General features: G+C 39.8%; 2 protein-coding genes across 2 annotated transcripts; one reads left to right on the forward strand and one right to left on the reverse strand.

The window, feature by feature from the left end:
* On the forward strand, window positions 1–12,731 carry LOC103478300 (phospholemman-like). Its single transcript, XM_008432040.2, has 8 exons — window positions 1–157; window positions 7,822–7,872; window positions 8,996–9,037; window positions 9,235–9,258; window positions 9,426–9,500; window positions 9,603–9,639; window positions 9,716–9,759; window positions 12,070–12,731. Exons 2-8 carry the CDS (start codon window positions 7,839–7,841, stop codon window positions 12,087–12,089), a joined length of 276 nt encoding a protein of 91 aa, XP_008430262.1. The 5' UTR covers window positions 1–157; window positions 7,822–7,838; the 3' UTR covers window positions 12,090–12,731.
* Window positions 12,732–13,383: 652 nt separating this feature from the next.
* Window positions 13,384–16,021, reverse strand: LOC103478299 (uncharacterized). Its single transcript, XM_008432039.3, has 5 exons — window positions 15,431–16,021; window positions 15,204–15,233; window positions 14,836–15,115; window positions 14,562–14,698; window positions 13,384–13,849 (listed from the first exon to the last, which is right to left on the reverse strand). Exons 1-5 carry the CDS (start codon window positions 15,576–15,578, stop codon window positions 13,503–13,505), a joined length of 942 nt encoding a protein of 313 aa, XP_008430261.2. The 5' UTR covers window positions 15,579–16,021; the 3' UTR covers window positions 13,384–13,502.
* Window positions 16,022–16,919: the final 898 nt, after the last annotated feature.

The following is a 16,919-nucleotide window of genomic DNA, read 5'->3' on the forward strand; positions in this document are numbered from 1 at the left end:
CCTTTTTCTTTTTTTTAAACGAAAAGCCAACCTGTTGAGTGTCAGAGGGACGTGTTGAAGGCTGGGTGTGGGCACGCACAGTGGAGCGAGGACGCTGCTTCAGAGTCACGCATAGATATCCGCTCGCTTTCTGCGGCTGAATTTAACGAGTTTCAGGGTAAGTTTTCACCAAAAATGACCCTTTAGTCTCTTTACGTTGTTCGTGTTGTTTCTTTCCTCTGACAAATGGACAATTAAGTCCATTTTTTGGGAAACTTGAAACGAGAAAAGGCGTGTTGCGACTTTTTTTTTTTTTTAGATAACTTGCGTGCGCGAAAATTTCTCCCAAAAACTTGATGAAACACACACAAAAAAAATCACATTAAGTCATTTTGTCGGTTGTTAAAACGGCAACAAAGACTTCAGAGAAAAAAAAATTACCGCTACATTTCGTGCTACAGTCTGTAGACCCATGATTAAAAGTGAAATCTAGTTAAAGCAACATTTTTACCTTCAGTCCTGTTTATAGTTTCTATCGAGGCAGCCAGTACAAGTGACCGCACGCGCGCACTTACCTACGCGAGTGAGCAGTGGCGGTCCATGTATGAATAGCGACCGGGTGACCCCATCTCCTTCTTAATGGTGCCTTTTGTTGCTCAGTTTTCACTAATAAAGTAGAAGTTTCAGAAGTTCAAAACTTGTTGCGAGGAATCTACAGTGGGTTTATATTTTCTATATTTCACAGTTTACATACTTGTCAATGAAAACGAGTTTGAACAGCATAAACTTCTGCAATCGTTTAAAGACAAAGATTCAGGAGTATTCATCGGGGTTGCACCAATTAGTCGACTAGTTGATTCTTTTCTCTGCAATGACTTTTTTCTGGGCCAGTCGTCTAGTCGCAATCACGTGACAAAACTGATTTTTCCAAGGAAATGAAAAAAGATGGACTAGGTGAGTTTGTCAGAAAGCTCAAATTGTATAAAAATGAAACGAAACGAAAAAATCCTTAAAAAAAAAAAAAAAAGACTAGCGCAGTAATGTGCGACAACGCGAAATGATGTCAGGCTTTTTTTATCCCTCAACTACTCCCAACTGATCAGCGTCACCCTGCATATTGAAGCTTCTAACCTGGCAGCGTTACGCTCTTACAAAAATATGGTTTGACAACATCTGGAAACTAAGTCCAAATTTCATCCTGAGGATCTGATAGAGGTGATCTCAGCCGCCGTCTGCATGTCGGTTCAGAGAGCCGCTCGCTGCTGAGTCCACGGAGCTTCCTGCTGCGCATCGGGCGGAAAAGCAGCAGGTTTTTTCGTTGAATTCAACTGTAACCAAACGGGATCCGTTCATAATAAGTTTGGTTTGTGATGTTCCAAAAGCACCATTGTGGTCAGTGTGATAATTTGACTCCTATGCGAGTAGCTATCCAGAGATCATCAGCACCAGCCTGGAAAAAAAAAAGTCAGACCCGACTTTGTGCAACGAACTTTTCTCCGCTGCTCACGAAGAATGATCTGTTTATTGCTCTTTTAATTCTGCATAATAGACTTAGTAAAAGCTATTTTCACGGCAATATTTGCCGTGAAAATAGCTGATAAAGCCTCCAAGTAGTTGTGAAGCATGTTGCGCTTACGTCACTGTGACGTCACCGCGACTAGTCCACATCGACTCGATTATTATCATGATGTAGCCGACCTTAAAAAACATGTAGTCGTTCAACCCCAAAGTTTGTCAAATTCACAAAGACTTTGAGCCAGAGGTTGGCTTTGATTTCCACCTAAAACAGGATGGACGCCTCAAGATAACAAGTCATTGATCGTCTATAACTGGATCCAAATCTTTTTGTCTTCACCACATTTTCCCTCCAGTTTTATTTCATATTCATTCACACTTTGTACACAGTAAAAACAAAAGCCTTTAAATCAAGAATTTGGTTACAATTTTGGTTTTCCTGTAAGTGACAAACTATACTGTACATATCGTTAGTTTGATTTCACAAAAAGTCTAACTAGAAGTGCTAAATGTACACTTATTTCAATCCAAATGTATTAACAACTGTATAAAAATAAAATAAATGTGATTTCAAATGATTAGATCCATTTGGAAACATTTTGTTCCTAAACCTGATGAAGCTCTCCTTGTAGCCAACCTGTAGCTTGGTTTCTCAAGCTTATAGTGGAGTGTGGTGTGTTTGCGAGTGTGTGAGAGAAAGAAGGCCAGCTGATAAGAGCAATGGTGACTCGTGTTTGCCAAGTATCACAAGGACAGCCTGAGAAAAGGACAAGGGGACAGAAACCGTTGGTGAAGCTGTAGTGACGGAAAACTCTTAGCAGTTCCTCTGGCGAATGTTGATGAAGGATTTAGATCAGGGTGTCGTCTGCATATCGACACGTTCCTTCTGAATCAGTGGTAGTCAGAGGGAAATTAGTGTTGCTTATAGTTGTCAGGTGGGATGAAATGATATTTACATTGCCAGTTCCAATCCTTGAGCCATGCTACAAACTTTGCATTTGTAAAGAAAGAATCGCAAAGCAAGTCAGCAAATTTGAGCCAGAAATTAAATTCTTGCTCCTAAACGTGCGTCAGAACAAGTTAGGTTTATAGCTCTTTCCAATAACAGCAGGAAAGAGTTCGGGATCCAGAATGTGGTGATAGAGTTATTTATTCTTTCACAGATGAGACAGACTTAGCTCTCCGTCTTCACCTCGCCTCTCGTGATCACAGCAAAAACGACGGGAGAAAATGAGAGAAACACTTTGGCTTTGGAGGAGAGGAACAGAGAGCGCTCAGAGGCACCCGCTCCCTCCTCACCTCTTCACGCGACATTTTGTGAGCTCACAAACACAAATTTAGAAACCCCGACGAGGAGGCATTGATTTTATATCAGTATCATGGCCGTGACCTTCACTGCTTTCACCGTTTGACCTCAGAGCTGTAAAGCTCTGCTCTGATGAACCACAGCTAATCCTTACAGATTTAGCAGCCATAAACGTTCACGGATAATGCTTTTAATTCTGTAACTATTGATTCAGATCTTAGACCGAGCATGATTTTCAACTGAAGTCTGGTTGAATGAAATTATAGAAATGGACTCCATCCCTTCGTCCTGTGAGTGTGGCGGCAGAGCGAGGCACATAAAGTCTGTTGTTAGCGCATGTGGTTTCCATGTGTGACTCATGGTTGGAGTATGCTGCACTCCCTCGTGCTTTCTGCCTGTGTCCCTCCTCCTTTCCTCGGTTTCTCAACCTCGCTCTCCCTCATCTTCCTGCCTCTCTCCTTCCCTGAGGTCTAAATTCCTCTCTCCTACTATCCTTCTCCTGTTCACTCTTTACTTCCTTTTAAATGAGCTTTTCCTTTTCTTGTTTCACTTTATCCTTTAACGCACCACCTCCACTGAGTCTGGCTTTTTCCTTCCTGTCTCTGTTGCGTTTTTTTTTTTATGTCAGCCATGACAGAAGTTGCTCCATTTGTTGGAGCTCATCCTTGGTCAGTATTCCTTAGCCGGTATCTAGCGGACAAGTTGACAAGACTTTAAGGTTATCCGTTTCCACTTTAAAATCCTTAATTCCTGACTCTTCTCTCTTTCCAACGATTAATGGGAACTTAATCCTCAAAGAAATGGAAGCGGACTCAGCCGTCGTCGGTGTGTTCAGGCTACAACAAAAACCTTCCCCTGCATATGTGCGCTCCCTGAGGATGTGTTGCACACTGGAATGCACTGATGCTAATTTAGGCATAAAAAAACGCCCCTGAAAATAGACAGCTGCCTTTGTAGTGCAGGAACACAAACACACGTGTCTGTGAGTTCAACACGTTGGAAAAGTACTTCCAAGCTGGACACACATGCTGTCAGACGTTTCATTAGCACACCGACTGCGTGTGATGGGGGACGCCAACAGGGAGGTTTTCACCGCTCTGAGTCAGTTTGCCATTTCGCCAATCCGTGCTCCCATTTCACACTCTCGTGTTGACTTTTTTTTTTTAATCTATTCCTTCTCCCATTTCATAACCACTTCGGCCCCCAAGTCACAGCAGCTGTGGACGTCCACAGTCTGTTCTGGCCAGGCTGTTTTATTGCTACCCATTAGTGTGGGTGCAATCCAAGTGATCAGGTCTGTCGTCTACAACTACAAGCAACAACAAGATCAAGATCAATAACAATGTTCCACTTTATTTTCTGCATTATAATATTTACAGAAACTTTGGCGATTTAAAGTATTAGTTAATAACTTTATCCTGACTCTGCTGTTTCAAAAGAATCTGGAAACATTACACCGACTGTGTTTTTAATCCCAGTTCTGAGATGGAAAATGGTGATCGACTTGAGACATTGTGAAACATTTCAATCACTTATTTTGAGTTATTTAACCGCCTACTGATGTAATTCATCAGCTGAATCAACTGTTTTTTCTAAACTAGTTTACAATTATCTTACCCACAATGCACTTAATCCTTATCCTTATTTAAAGCAGTTCTAGAAAATCAATGCAGGACCCGTATGACCAGCGACAGCAGTGAAGATAATCTAGTTAAATGTAATAACACGATCAACTGCAGCCTTAGGAGAAACAACAGCTAAGTAGACTATGCTAGTTAGCAAATCTTCCACAAGTTTCTGCATGTCTGGTCTTCAGGGGCGAGACGGGTTTGTTTATTTTAGCGTAAACATACCAGTTTTGCTTGCAGATTGTATAGGTGAGTTACGCCTGGATGGTTTGTGCAACTTCACTGATGTTGGAGAGGAGAAGAAGAGAGGCTGGACTGCAGAAACTGATTATGGGCTCAAGAGCAGAAACCCTAGAAGCCCTGCCACTGGGACTTAGTAATGTAATGGATAAATGGGTTGAAAAGGCTGAAGAGAGGGAGGGAAGGGGGAAAATGGCAAAAGTGCAGGGATGTGGACAAGTGTCTTTTAAGAACAGGGTACAAGTAAAGAACAAGTTTAAACAGAGTGTAGAGCCAAAGGGAGGGGACAGAAGCTCATCCAAGGAAGAAAAGCAGTGGGTAATAGTGGCTTTAAACAAACAGGCAATTCTTTCAGCTTTTAGATTTGGCAACAAAAAAAGTAGTGAAAGAGATATGTGAAGCAGGAAAGAGAGAAACAGGAAAAAAGGGGGAAAGTACTGCAGTGAGAGCTGAAAACAAAACCCAGTCAGAGATTGGCTTAGTGGCATGACAAAGCCAGAACAGAACAGTCTTTATTGCTGCAACAGGCGCTGCTGGAGTCGTCGCTGCGCAGGGGGAATTCAGGCCTGGGAGTAAAACAATCCTCCCCATCAGCTGTGATTTCACAAGATTCATAAATAAGTCGCAAGATTGGAAGCTAATGGTGCCAGAATGCCTGGCAGGCACACCCTGGACAGAACCGGTACCGGTGACAACATTAATCTCACACAATGTTCCTTCAGTTGTGTACGTTGGAGCAAACATGGTGGTAAGAATTTGCCTCAAGGCTTAAAAGTTCTTTCCTTGGACGGCTGCAGGTTTATGACAAACATGTCATCTGCTTTGGTTTTCAAATAACCATATTGTAGACTTGATTCCAGAAGGTCTTTATCTATGATTTCTCTTGGAAATTTAAATCCTTCCAAGTCTTTATTTGTAATATTGCAATTGTAAAGTACTTCTTGAATGCAATATTTGGTGGAGCAATATTTGACATGCCTTGGATTCAAATTCTACATAAAGGTAGCTTTGTAATGATGGACAAGACGGAAAAAGAGTCTTAGATCAGTTTTGTCATTGCATTGTTTATTATAAGTATCACAGTTATGTCTTCCTGCTGAAGACTGCTTTTAGCACCTTGTGGTCCATTCTTGTGGTGAACCTGTTTGTACAGTCTAAGACATTCATCTGGCGGCTTTAGTTTAAGTACCTTGTGCGACAGCATGGCTCTTTTCTCTTCAAACAGCTGCTTCATGACACGTACTGACTGCACTCTACTTTCCCAGCAAGTTGCTGGACTTTTATCTTTGCTTGAACACAAAGCCTCCAGCACTTTCCTCCCATGCTCCACCTTATACAAACATTTGCTGTAGAATATGATCGTGCTGGTGGAGGTGAGGAGGGAGCGGCTCCTCAGGCTCCTCTCCGCTTTCCCTGCTGCGTGCTCTTCATCGCTCTTCGTCTTTCGTCTCTTGCACGTCTCTCCCTGCTCTGTCTTTCTCTGCTGGTCGCCGGCCAGCTTCCCATCCTCTGCATTCCCCCGGCGTCGCCTGGGGTTGCTGTGGGGAGGCACCAGGAGAGAAGCGCTCATCCTGTTGTTTTTCTTTCTCCCCCTCCCTGCTGTCAAACTCCAACCGGCAGCCAAGCGGGAAGAGATACCACTTTAATAACGGCCTTTATTTTGATCCCATCAGACTCAGCTTTGGTTTGTTTTACACCTACAAACCTTGACAAATTCATTTAGCTAAAGTAATGAGACAGTATCTTGGGGTATCTTGGGGATTATTAGGTTGGTTCTATAGAGCAGACTTTCTGCCGCTGTAAGTGTTGCATTTTCACAGACCTCTCTCACATGTGACTGTGTGTGAATCTGGTCCCGCTCGAGTATGCTCTTCCCTGTGATGCACCCAAAGCGGAAAAGTGCAGTAAGTGGAAAATCACTGTCAGACTGAGGTGTGTCAGCGCACCATTCACATGGTGCATCTTCCCCAACATGGCAACCATCGCAGCAACTAACAACATGGGAGCTGATCCGCTCGGATGACGCGTGGAATCTAAATAAAGCGCCAGGAAATGAGTTAATAAAGGAAGATTTAAAATGCCCTGCAAAAATGTTCAGATCCCTTTTTTTTCTCTTTTTTTCTTACATGGTTTTCAAAGTTTTTGTAGATATAAAATCTGTAAGGCTTGCTGTGCTTTCTTTTTAACCCATTTTCAACCTGATAACCCTAAAAAAAATGATGATGCCGCTTTTCTTCAGCTAACTAGAGTTAATTTCAAGATAGATGAAGCTAAATGTAGGAAAATCGTGGAGGAAAACCTGATGGAGCCTTCAAAAGATTTGACACTGAGGTGGAAGTTCAGCAGCTAGCAGGATAATAACCACCTAGATCAAAACATATCTTTGTGTCATAATGGGTCATTGACATTCAGGCGTAGAAAGTAGCAAAATGAAAACTAGCTCAAGGCGTATTAGTTCTCCACAGCATTTTATTCCTGTTACATTGATTTATTATCGTCAGGAGCTAGATCTGAGAACGTTTGCACAGACTGAGTGCTCTTTTAATAGAATATCAACATTTTTATGCCGATGCTCTGCAGAAAACAGGATTAATACATCACTTCAGAGCAAGAAAAGCTTTAAAAGCCTGAGGGCCGGATAATAGCAATCTGATGGACAGCTGCACTGAAGCAGGAGCAAAGAAGATTACAGTTCTGAAGCTTTAACATGGGAACCTTGTAATGCAGTTACCACGAGATATTTAAGGCCTTCATCCCTTTGTGGCCATGAAAATCACCCCAATTTTCAGCCCATGTGAAATAATTGGATTTCTTTGCTTGCGAGCGAATGTTTATTCCTCAGAGGTTCGGGTCGCCTGGTGTTTCTGACTCGTTCTGCTACTAGGCCCACGGCACAACAAAGAGTTTTTAACGTCACAAACGCGACACATGACATTTAAAATGTAAACATTTTGGCGACCCTGCATTCATGTTTGAAGCAGCAAATTCATGGGAACATGAGCTTCAAGTTGATTTTCTGCCTAGATTGTCAAACAAATCATCATTTCCACTCAGTTTCTCCGGCTTTTATTTATATTTTCTAACAGAACCTGACAGAGATCAAGAGTTTGCGTTGCATCATATTTAACCTATTGTACCTTTTGTCTGTTTCAGATCTAAACAGAATCAAGATGTCAAAGATCCTCACTTTGGTGTATATGACCTGTAAGTAAAACTGAATATCTTGATTTCTGCTGAGTCGTTTAAACTGTCTTTGAAAAATAGATATTTTTTTTAAATGTATTTTTTAAAGCATGAGTTACTACTCCTCGCTGTTTTTATGTTTCCATTTGTGCAACTATGAACATCAAGACGCATCCAATTTACTGAAGTATTTTGAAGAGCAGCAAAGACTTTTCTAATTGTCATATTTACAGCTGGGGAAACGGGATGTCATAGATTCATATAAATAAATGTTTCTTTAGCCTCGGACGAACTCACAAGAAAGATTTAGTTTGATTTACTTTATAGGATTTATAGGACAGTTTTTGTTAGAAACCTTAGAAATATTTAGTAATGTGAATCTTTCTTCTCACTGAAGAAGTCAAATTAATGGTTGGATTTCTCATATTTTTTTAGTGTGACATTAAGAAGCAATATAATGTGATTTACATATGAAACCAGTCTAATTAACCAATCTTATTTACCTTGGCAAAGGTCTAAAAATCAACCACTGTCCTATTTTGCTCCACTGGAGGTTTGACTGACAGACCGGCCCACCAGGTCATGTCTGGACATTTTCAGTTAACAATAGTTACCCAACATTTGTCAACTCAGTGACTTTCTTGCTATATTTAGCAAAATTTCAGTCAAAACAAATTGGTATTGGCCAAAATCTGATTTGCCAGATCAGACGTCTGAAAAATCGGTTATCGGCGATTGGTCAGAAAGCTGCAATCGGTGCAACCCCTAGACCTTACTTTACCTCTTTTCACAGTGGTGCCAGGACTGTACTAAAAACAGCACAAACAGTAATGAGGGCACATCTGTGCTCTCTACTCTGAACCGTAAAGTTTTAATTAAATATTTACTGTTTAAAGAGAACCTAAAATGTACTGCTTGTGATTATGCAGATTATTTTCATTTTGTTATTGAAGAATCTTTGTAAGAACCTGCCTTAATTGAACCATATTTACACCAACATTAAATGTCAGCTGAAGCACTGATCCTGCAGAGGTTTGCATTTCCTGTGCTGTTCTTTTCCTGTTTGTGAAATCGCGTGAGAGGTTTGAGGCTGTGGTTCACTTCACTGATGTGTATCTCTCTCTTCTTTTTTTTTTTTTTACAGTTTTGTCCCTGGTGTCTGTCAACGCAGAGGCCACGAACTACAGTAATGTTTTTAAAACATTTTTTTGCCCTCACGTCAGGTTTTATATTAGTTCAGGACAACAAATGTGTTACTACTGTGACCTTTGAAAGGCTCAGAACGAGGCCACCATGTTTGCTCATCACACTGTTTACATTGGGTCACTTATTAATGTTGCTGTGCATCCTCTCTCTGACCTTTCTTCTTTTCTACTCCAACAGACGGAGAAGAAGCGTTTACATTTGGTAATTCACTGTCCTATCACAACTGCAATAACAAAAGTTAAATTAGTAACATTAGCTCTTAGTATTTGAACCAAGATGTTTGGGGAAATTAGTTTATCCAGTTGGGCTCCTTTGCTAATATTTATTGTAGCTTACTGTTTAATGATGAGCGGCATTTGTTTGTGCAGACTACCACAGGCTGCGGGTTGGAGGCCTCATCTTGGCTGCTGTCCTCTGTCTCATTGGCATCACTATCCTGCTCAGTAAGATACACACTATACACACACACACACACATCGTGGTAAACATGTGATATTGCTCAGAGATACAGCCATCGTAAAAAATGAGCATCTTTTCTCTTTAAGGTGGCCACTGCAGGTGCAAGTTCAACCAGAACAAGAGGTGAAGCTTTTAAAAGCACACATATAGATCTGTGTGAAACTAGAGTGGAAACGCTGAAGCTCTGCTCTCTTTTCAGAAGGAGGACAGGAAGCAATGCTCAGCAGATGCTCAACGACCAAGGTACTCTAATTTACACTAATCTGCAATTAGTTACCTATCAGCCAACAGATTAATATCAATATGTCCAAAAATAAAACCGTAAGTAATCCTCAGAGCTGTAATTCCCCTTATTTACCTCTTTTACATCAATATAACTTTAGACATCTTCTAGACTGTGTATAAAAGACAGGATTTTTGTACTGAATATATTATCCTCCATATTTATTTACTCAATATTTATTGAGCTGGATGGGATCTAATATATTTTCACGCAATGACATGCAAATGAGTTATTATCTTTAATGTAATACAGTTTTGCAAAACTTTTCTTTGGGGATTAAATACTTATTTCCAGTGCAGCATATAGTACAAATAGGCAAGAGAGTCATTAGCTATAGCTCTACTGATTTTATATTTTAAAATATTTAACATAGGATGTTTTTTTTCAATGAAAAAATGTGATTCTTCTACAATCTGCCCTCCAGATTACATCGCAGTTAAATATTATTTATTTAAAAATATTTAACCTTCTGTGTTACGGATGCCGATCATTGTATATGAATTGACTAAAGCTAAAACAAATATTGCAAAGAAAACATATTTTATTTAAAATTGTCTGTCAGATAAAACAGATATTTTTCATGGAATATAATGTATCAGATTTACAAAATTAGGAGGACTATTGATGGATTATTAGCGGATGCAAAAGGCGTAATAGTGTCTTAGATATTCAGAGTTCCGTTTCCATGTTAGTTAAATTTTTCTGGTTAAAAGCTGAATTTATTCCATCCATCTGTTTTGTCGGAAACACACAAACACACACACACAGCCATGCTGTCGGCGCTGGCCCGAGATGCCTCGGATCTCGCTGTTCAACAGGTGGTGGGACGCCGGGCGTCCGTCAGGTGGAGGAGGGGCGCAGGGAGCGGACTGGAGCTGCTGGAGGTCACCACACTTGTGCTGCAGCAGCTATAAAAAGACTCAGCAGTGAACCCGTTGGAGGGCAGTCTGCCTGATTGTGCATAACTCTGTTTTATGCAATGTGTTCACAGATTTTAGATCTTATTTACAAAGGTCATAAAATATCTTCTGTTTCAGTTAAATAAGCGATTTAATAACTAGTTGCACATCTCACCAATTGCAACATTACAGGGATTTTTATTTATTAGTTTTGACAACAAATATTCCAACAGATTTTTAAAAACTTTCACAAGTCTAATAGAGTAAAAAATAAAACTGGCCGGTCGTGATAAATATATTTTCATCATATAAATCTACAATTAAGAATGTATTACGTGATCCAGACATATTCACTGTTTGTTTTCTTCTCAAACATACAGTAAGAGTAAATTGTTTGGGTTTTTTTTAGTGTTAAGTGTTGGATTTCCTTATAATTATGATTTGTAATATTATTGATTTTATCTATGTCTATTAAGGCTCCCTCAAAAAATGAAATGATACATCTTAAGGGGGTTATCCTTGCATTAAATTAACAAAATATAAGTCAGTCGGTAAACATGATGATGACGATGCAATATATTTTAGAAAACCAAAAATATTCTTGAGTGTTGGAAAACTTGTACAGCTAGTTAGACAAACTCCCTCTATCTTAGCATATCTTACCAACAGACTGAAAAAGCGAAATGTTGGTGACCAGTAACACTTTCACATTTATAAATGGGTCAGCTGAGAAAACAGCCACAAAACTTACTGGTTCTTGTAAAAGTGTTGATCTTCAATAGCTGCTAAAATAGCGTCATGTCCCACAACATTTTGTTTTCGATTTGCTTTAAAAAGTTAAAATCTCCTAAACTAGAGGGAAACTATCCCTGATAACAGCTTTACCAACTATCAAGTAGAATGTAGAGTTATAAAAATGGATCTTCCAGATATTTATATATTCATATAACTGTACATGTATTGTAAAACAAAATGCAGATAGCTTATTGCTACCTGTGCTTGATGAGTTTAAGCCGACCCGACCAACAGGCTACACAGCATATCTTATGAAGACAAGTTTGGTAAGCCATGAAATTATTGCAGCTTTGACGTAAACAAAATACAGCACAGACTCACATGGAACGATCTGTAAGCATTTCTTCTCAGCACCTGCAGGGATTCACTGCAACCATGTTTTCCACTTACGTATACCTGCTCTGTCTCTGTCCCCCTCCCTGCCTGTTATCACCAGCTTTGTCTTATTTACATATTTGTTCCTTCTTGTAAATTGTCTCATTTTAGAGTCAATGTTGATGAATTTTTAGGTGAAGATTACAAACGGGGGGGAAAAGTCTCTGGTCTCTGACTTCTCTTTCCGTGTTGTGCTTACAGGTCGTGCCTGCGACTGCTAGACAACAACCTAAACACACCGACTTCTCAAATGTCCGGCCAATAGAAACCACAGAGCAGCAGCAGCGGGATTTATAAGACCAAGCACAGGCTTTTGCTGTTATTTACAGAAATCCACAGAGAGCTGTCGGCATGCACCGGATATTAGGTGTGAGGCCTTCTGCCTGACAACTGAACTACTGACCTGCAGCCTGTTACATTCAGATACATTGTGCATGAAACTACGTCGCTTTCATTTCACTCAGCTGAACTCTTGTGTATTTGGGAACCTGTTGGTCTGGGATTGACTGAGAGACTGCAAAAAAGTTTGTGTAATTTTCCAAAAAGAGAGCAAACATTTCACAATTCAGCTTGTGTTGGCTGACTGAAATGAAAGTGGCATCGATAATAATGCAAACATACCACCAAAAATGATGATAAAGCTCCCTGCAGGCTGTGTCTGTCGTCACGTCTGTCATGTATTCTGTATGTGTGAGGTGAACACTCATGTAGATATTAGTCACCAACCTAACCTGCAGTCTGTGTTTTTGTGTCAAACCTGTGAAGTGAGTGATGTTCCTTCCCCAGGTTTTGTTTCATGGAGGAGTGTAGTGGATTGTACTGTTAAATGAGTCCTGTTTCTATAAAATAACAGTTAAAACACATGTAGGAGTGGACCTTTATTCTGTGAGTGTGCAGTGATGCTTTGTGTGACGGGCAAGAAATGAATTAAACCCTAAAGCTTAATGCAATGTTGGATTCTGCAGATCACATAATGACCACAAGAGGGAGCAAATAAGTTTATAACTTATATGTACCATAACACGCTAAAAATGGTGTGCAACTTAAATGAAATAACTGATTTAATATCAATCTTGTCATTTTGTTTATCATAATTATTACTAGTTTTTATGGGAGAACACATTTAATTACCAAACCCACCTCATTTTATTGCAGAGGGGGCTCAAATCACTGTTTTACTAATCCCAAGAGGTTCTCATGTCTTTCCAAAGAAAGAAAAAGAAAAAAAGAAACTGGATTAATAAAGCAGAATTCATATAAAGACAAAATAAAATGTTTCTTTATTCAGCAAGTCACAGCATACATTATACCAGTGTTTCTTCATGAAATTCTGACTTATAAGGGTGACTTTGATGTTAGCATAGAAACATTACATAGCCATTTTAGCAATATATAAAGGTGGGCAGAGGACCCAAAAGTTGTAAAGATGTAAGCGTAAGAACTTCAACACATTCTTATTAAAGTAAAAATATTCATTCAAAGGCTTAGTTATTTGATAAAAATTTACTCAAGTACTGAGTGACTGATCATAACATGTTATCTAAATGTAATTGAGTAAATGTCTTATTTATGATTACCAGAACATAATAAACCCGCTGCTAAAGCCTGTCTCACTGCACATTATAGTTGGTTTCTTATAATGCACAGATGAAATTAAACTCTTCATCATCAGACTTGCTGAACCAGCGATGGTCTCCTTTTTTCTCCATGGCTCCACTCATGTCACAGTCTTCTTTATATCCATCCCTACCCCAGAGTTTAAACTCTACAACATTATCATCAACCCAGAACCAGAAGTCCAGAGTGCAGGTGTAGCGAAGGCCGATCCATATGAAGGGACTGTTGGCTTTCTCAGCCTCCAGCTCAGCAAAAGCCTGCATCTGTTCATCCAAGATGGAGGCCAGATCTCTGTGTTTATCTCTGCAGTAGTACAGAGCTTCTTCCCAGGTCTTGTTTTGGTCAAACAGTTCAAAGGGGGATTCTAGAAGATCAAATATACAAATAAAAAAAAAATGGCACAACTTAAAATAAAAAGTACACATATGTTGTTCAACCAGAGGAACATTTTTTAGTTTTTCATATGAGTCTACTCTGGTTAGCCGTCACATTTCAGAAAATGACATAAGATGTGAGGATCTTAAGTTGTTTTGATTTTTTATTTGATTTTAGTGTCATTATTCTGTGTTGGTTTCTCATTTTGATTACATGAGTCTTGTTCCTGTTTTTTGCTCTTTTTGTCCTTCATTTTTTTCATTAAATCACAAAAATCTGCTCAACGCCTCTGCCTGCTGCCTCTGGGTCCATCAACACAACCTGCAGCGTGACATGAGAGACTTTAATCTGAATGTGACAAACTCACAGGCTGACTCAAAGGTCTGAACGGGACATTAAGAGTCCCTGAATGCAAAATATCTGATTCACCTTATTGAATTGAAAATAAGACTCATACAAACTTTTCCAGGTTAAATCCAGCCTACACGCAGTCCAGAACATACAACAGCATCACTTTTGATTTGACAAAAGTTGGTAATTTGCTTTAAGTCTCCTCACATTGTTGAGTTTGCCAACATTCAGCTTTCTTTGATATGCTTAAGTTAATGTTCACACTGATGCATGTCGAGGTGTTGGACCTCCATCTTTTCTCATATTTCAGCCAACGAGCCTCATTTATGGAGGGAGATGTTAATTATTACCTATCTTATTTCCTGTGATGTTCACTTCACAGAGGACTAAAGGGTTTTTTGGCATGATGGTGACATAACGCCCCAGCGCTGGACCAAATGAGTAGAGATTGTTTATTCCAACTTCGAAGTTGGTGATGTCATAAACCCTGAAACAAAATGAGGAGAAGTCGAGAATGGTGATGTGAGAATAATCCTGGCTTTAGCTGTGTGCAATTATATTTAGAGTGATGTTGGCATAAACATAAAGCTGAAAATACGAAATAAATCAATTTAAGGTTCTTACAGCTTGTTGTTGACGCTGTTCTGTAGAAAGTTCCCAATGTAGATCTTCACCCCAGCTATATTAGAATGGTTAGCGATTTTGTTGTATATTGAGATGCAGGAAATGTTGTAAACACCCTGCAGATCAACGCTCCACCAGGAATCAGGCAATTCTTTAGTGTTTGAACATGATGACGGATTTCCATCGATGGCTTTGGCAGAGCTGTAGTCGTCAGAAGAGTAAGTTGAAGACTGGGAGGATTTGGAGTTTGTTAGATCTACAATTTGAGTGTTACACTGAGCTACGGAAGAAAAAGAGGTAATTTGATTGTAGAACTTCAAAATGTCTAAAACAGTATAATGTCTAAAAGTGAATACATTTGGTCCTACCTGTCGTCTGCTGGGACACCCTCAGCCTCCCTGTGAAAACATTTATTTTGAAATATCCTCAAACTGCACTTGTCATTCACCCCTTTCATTGTTTAAACTATAACCTTCGAGGAAAGTAATGGAAAATTTTCACATACATGAAAAAAACTAAGAGAAGGACTGCAAAATTGTTTCATCATGATTTTCTTTTTTCCTGGTGCCAGACGGGATCAAAATGAGCCACTTACCAATCAAACCGATGAGCAACAGACACCACAGCATGTCTGAAAGTACAATAACAACAAAAAAATCAAAGTAGGAATGGCGGTTTGTGCAGATTTGTCCTCCTTCTGTAAAAAAAAAAAAGAAGTAAAAAATAAAAGAATAAAATAGCATCTGCCAGAGCAGGTTATATTTGTTTCAGTAACTGTGGCACGAGACTTCTAACTGAATCGTTGTCCACAATAAACCTCGCTTATTGGTCACTTTCTGAACTGCTTCTGCTACATCCGCTTGTATGAAAGCAACTTATTATCACAGTCACAGGTTCACAGTCAGACTTGTAGGTTCAGCAGTTCAACATTTGCATTTTGTCTGCCATGGGATGCAAGCAATTTGTTTATTAGTTATCAGATCAAATTTATAAATCAACATCTAGTGAATTCACTCTTTGTGCGAAATGTCCTACATAGTTCGCACTACTATCTATAGATAGAAGAGATATATATGCAAAACAGACTTTCTATGAAGCTGTTTCCATGAAGCTACGTTCATCGTGACGTAACGCCTGAAAACTTGCATTAAAAGTGTCAACTTTGGATTGTTTGGTAAATAACAGCACTTTTAATGCAACGTTTCATTAAAACTCGTATTAAAGGTCTATTAAAATTGTCAACTTTGCATTAAAAGTGTAATTATTTACAGAATGACACTTGATGAAAACAGACGTAAACATTCATGAACATGACAGGTGTAATGTCACGTTTATGACAGTGTCATGTCAGTCTTACGTACACCCCATCAAATAAAGTGTTACAGAAAATGCGCTCCTCCACCTTCTGTTTGAGGACGTCCCTAAGACGTTCTATTGGGTTTAGGTCTGGAGACATGCTTGCTCAGTCCATCACCTTCACCCTCAGCCTCTTCAGTAAAGCAGTGGTCATCTTAGAGGTATGTTTGTGGTCATTGCCATGTTGGAACTTCAGTATTTCACAGTACATATTGGAGTTCATGAAATGTAACTCCCCAACACCTGCTGCAGTCCTGCAGCCCCAGACCATGACATTCCCACCAACATGCTTTCCCTCACCTGACAGCTGCCACACATGCTTTACACCATCTGAACCAAACAAATTAATCTTGCTCTCATCGGACGACAGGATCTGGTTCCAGTAACCCATGTCCTTTGTTGACATGTCCTCAGCAAACTGTTTGCAGGCTTTCTTGTGTGCAGACTTCAGAAGAGGCATGTCTGTTGGGGTGACAGACATGCAGACCATCTTGATGTAATGAGTGGCGTATGAATTGAGCACTGACAGCCTGACCCCCGACCTCTTCAATCTCTGCAGCAATGCTGACAGAACCCCTGTGCCTGTCTTTCAAAGGCAGCATTTAGTTGTGACGCTGAGCACGCGCACTCAGCTTCTTTGGACGACCAACGTGATGTCTGTTCTGAGTGGACCCTCCTATATGATCTTGGCCACTGAGCTGCAGCTCAGTTCCAGGGTGTCAACAATC

Source organism: Poecilia reticulata, chromosome 16, assembly GCF_904066995.2.
Source record: "Poecilia reticulata chromosome 16, P_reticulata-male-v2, whole genome shotgun sequence".
NCBI lineage: Eukaryota > Metazoa > Chordata > Actinopteri > Cyprinodontiformes > Poeciliidae > Poecilia > Poecilia reticulata.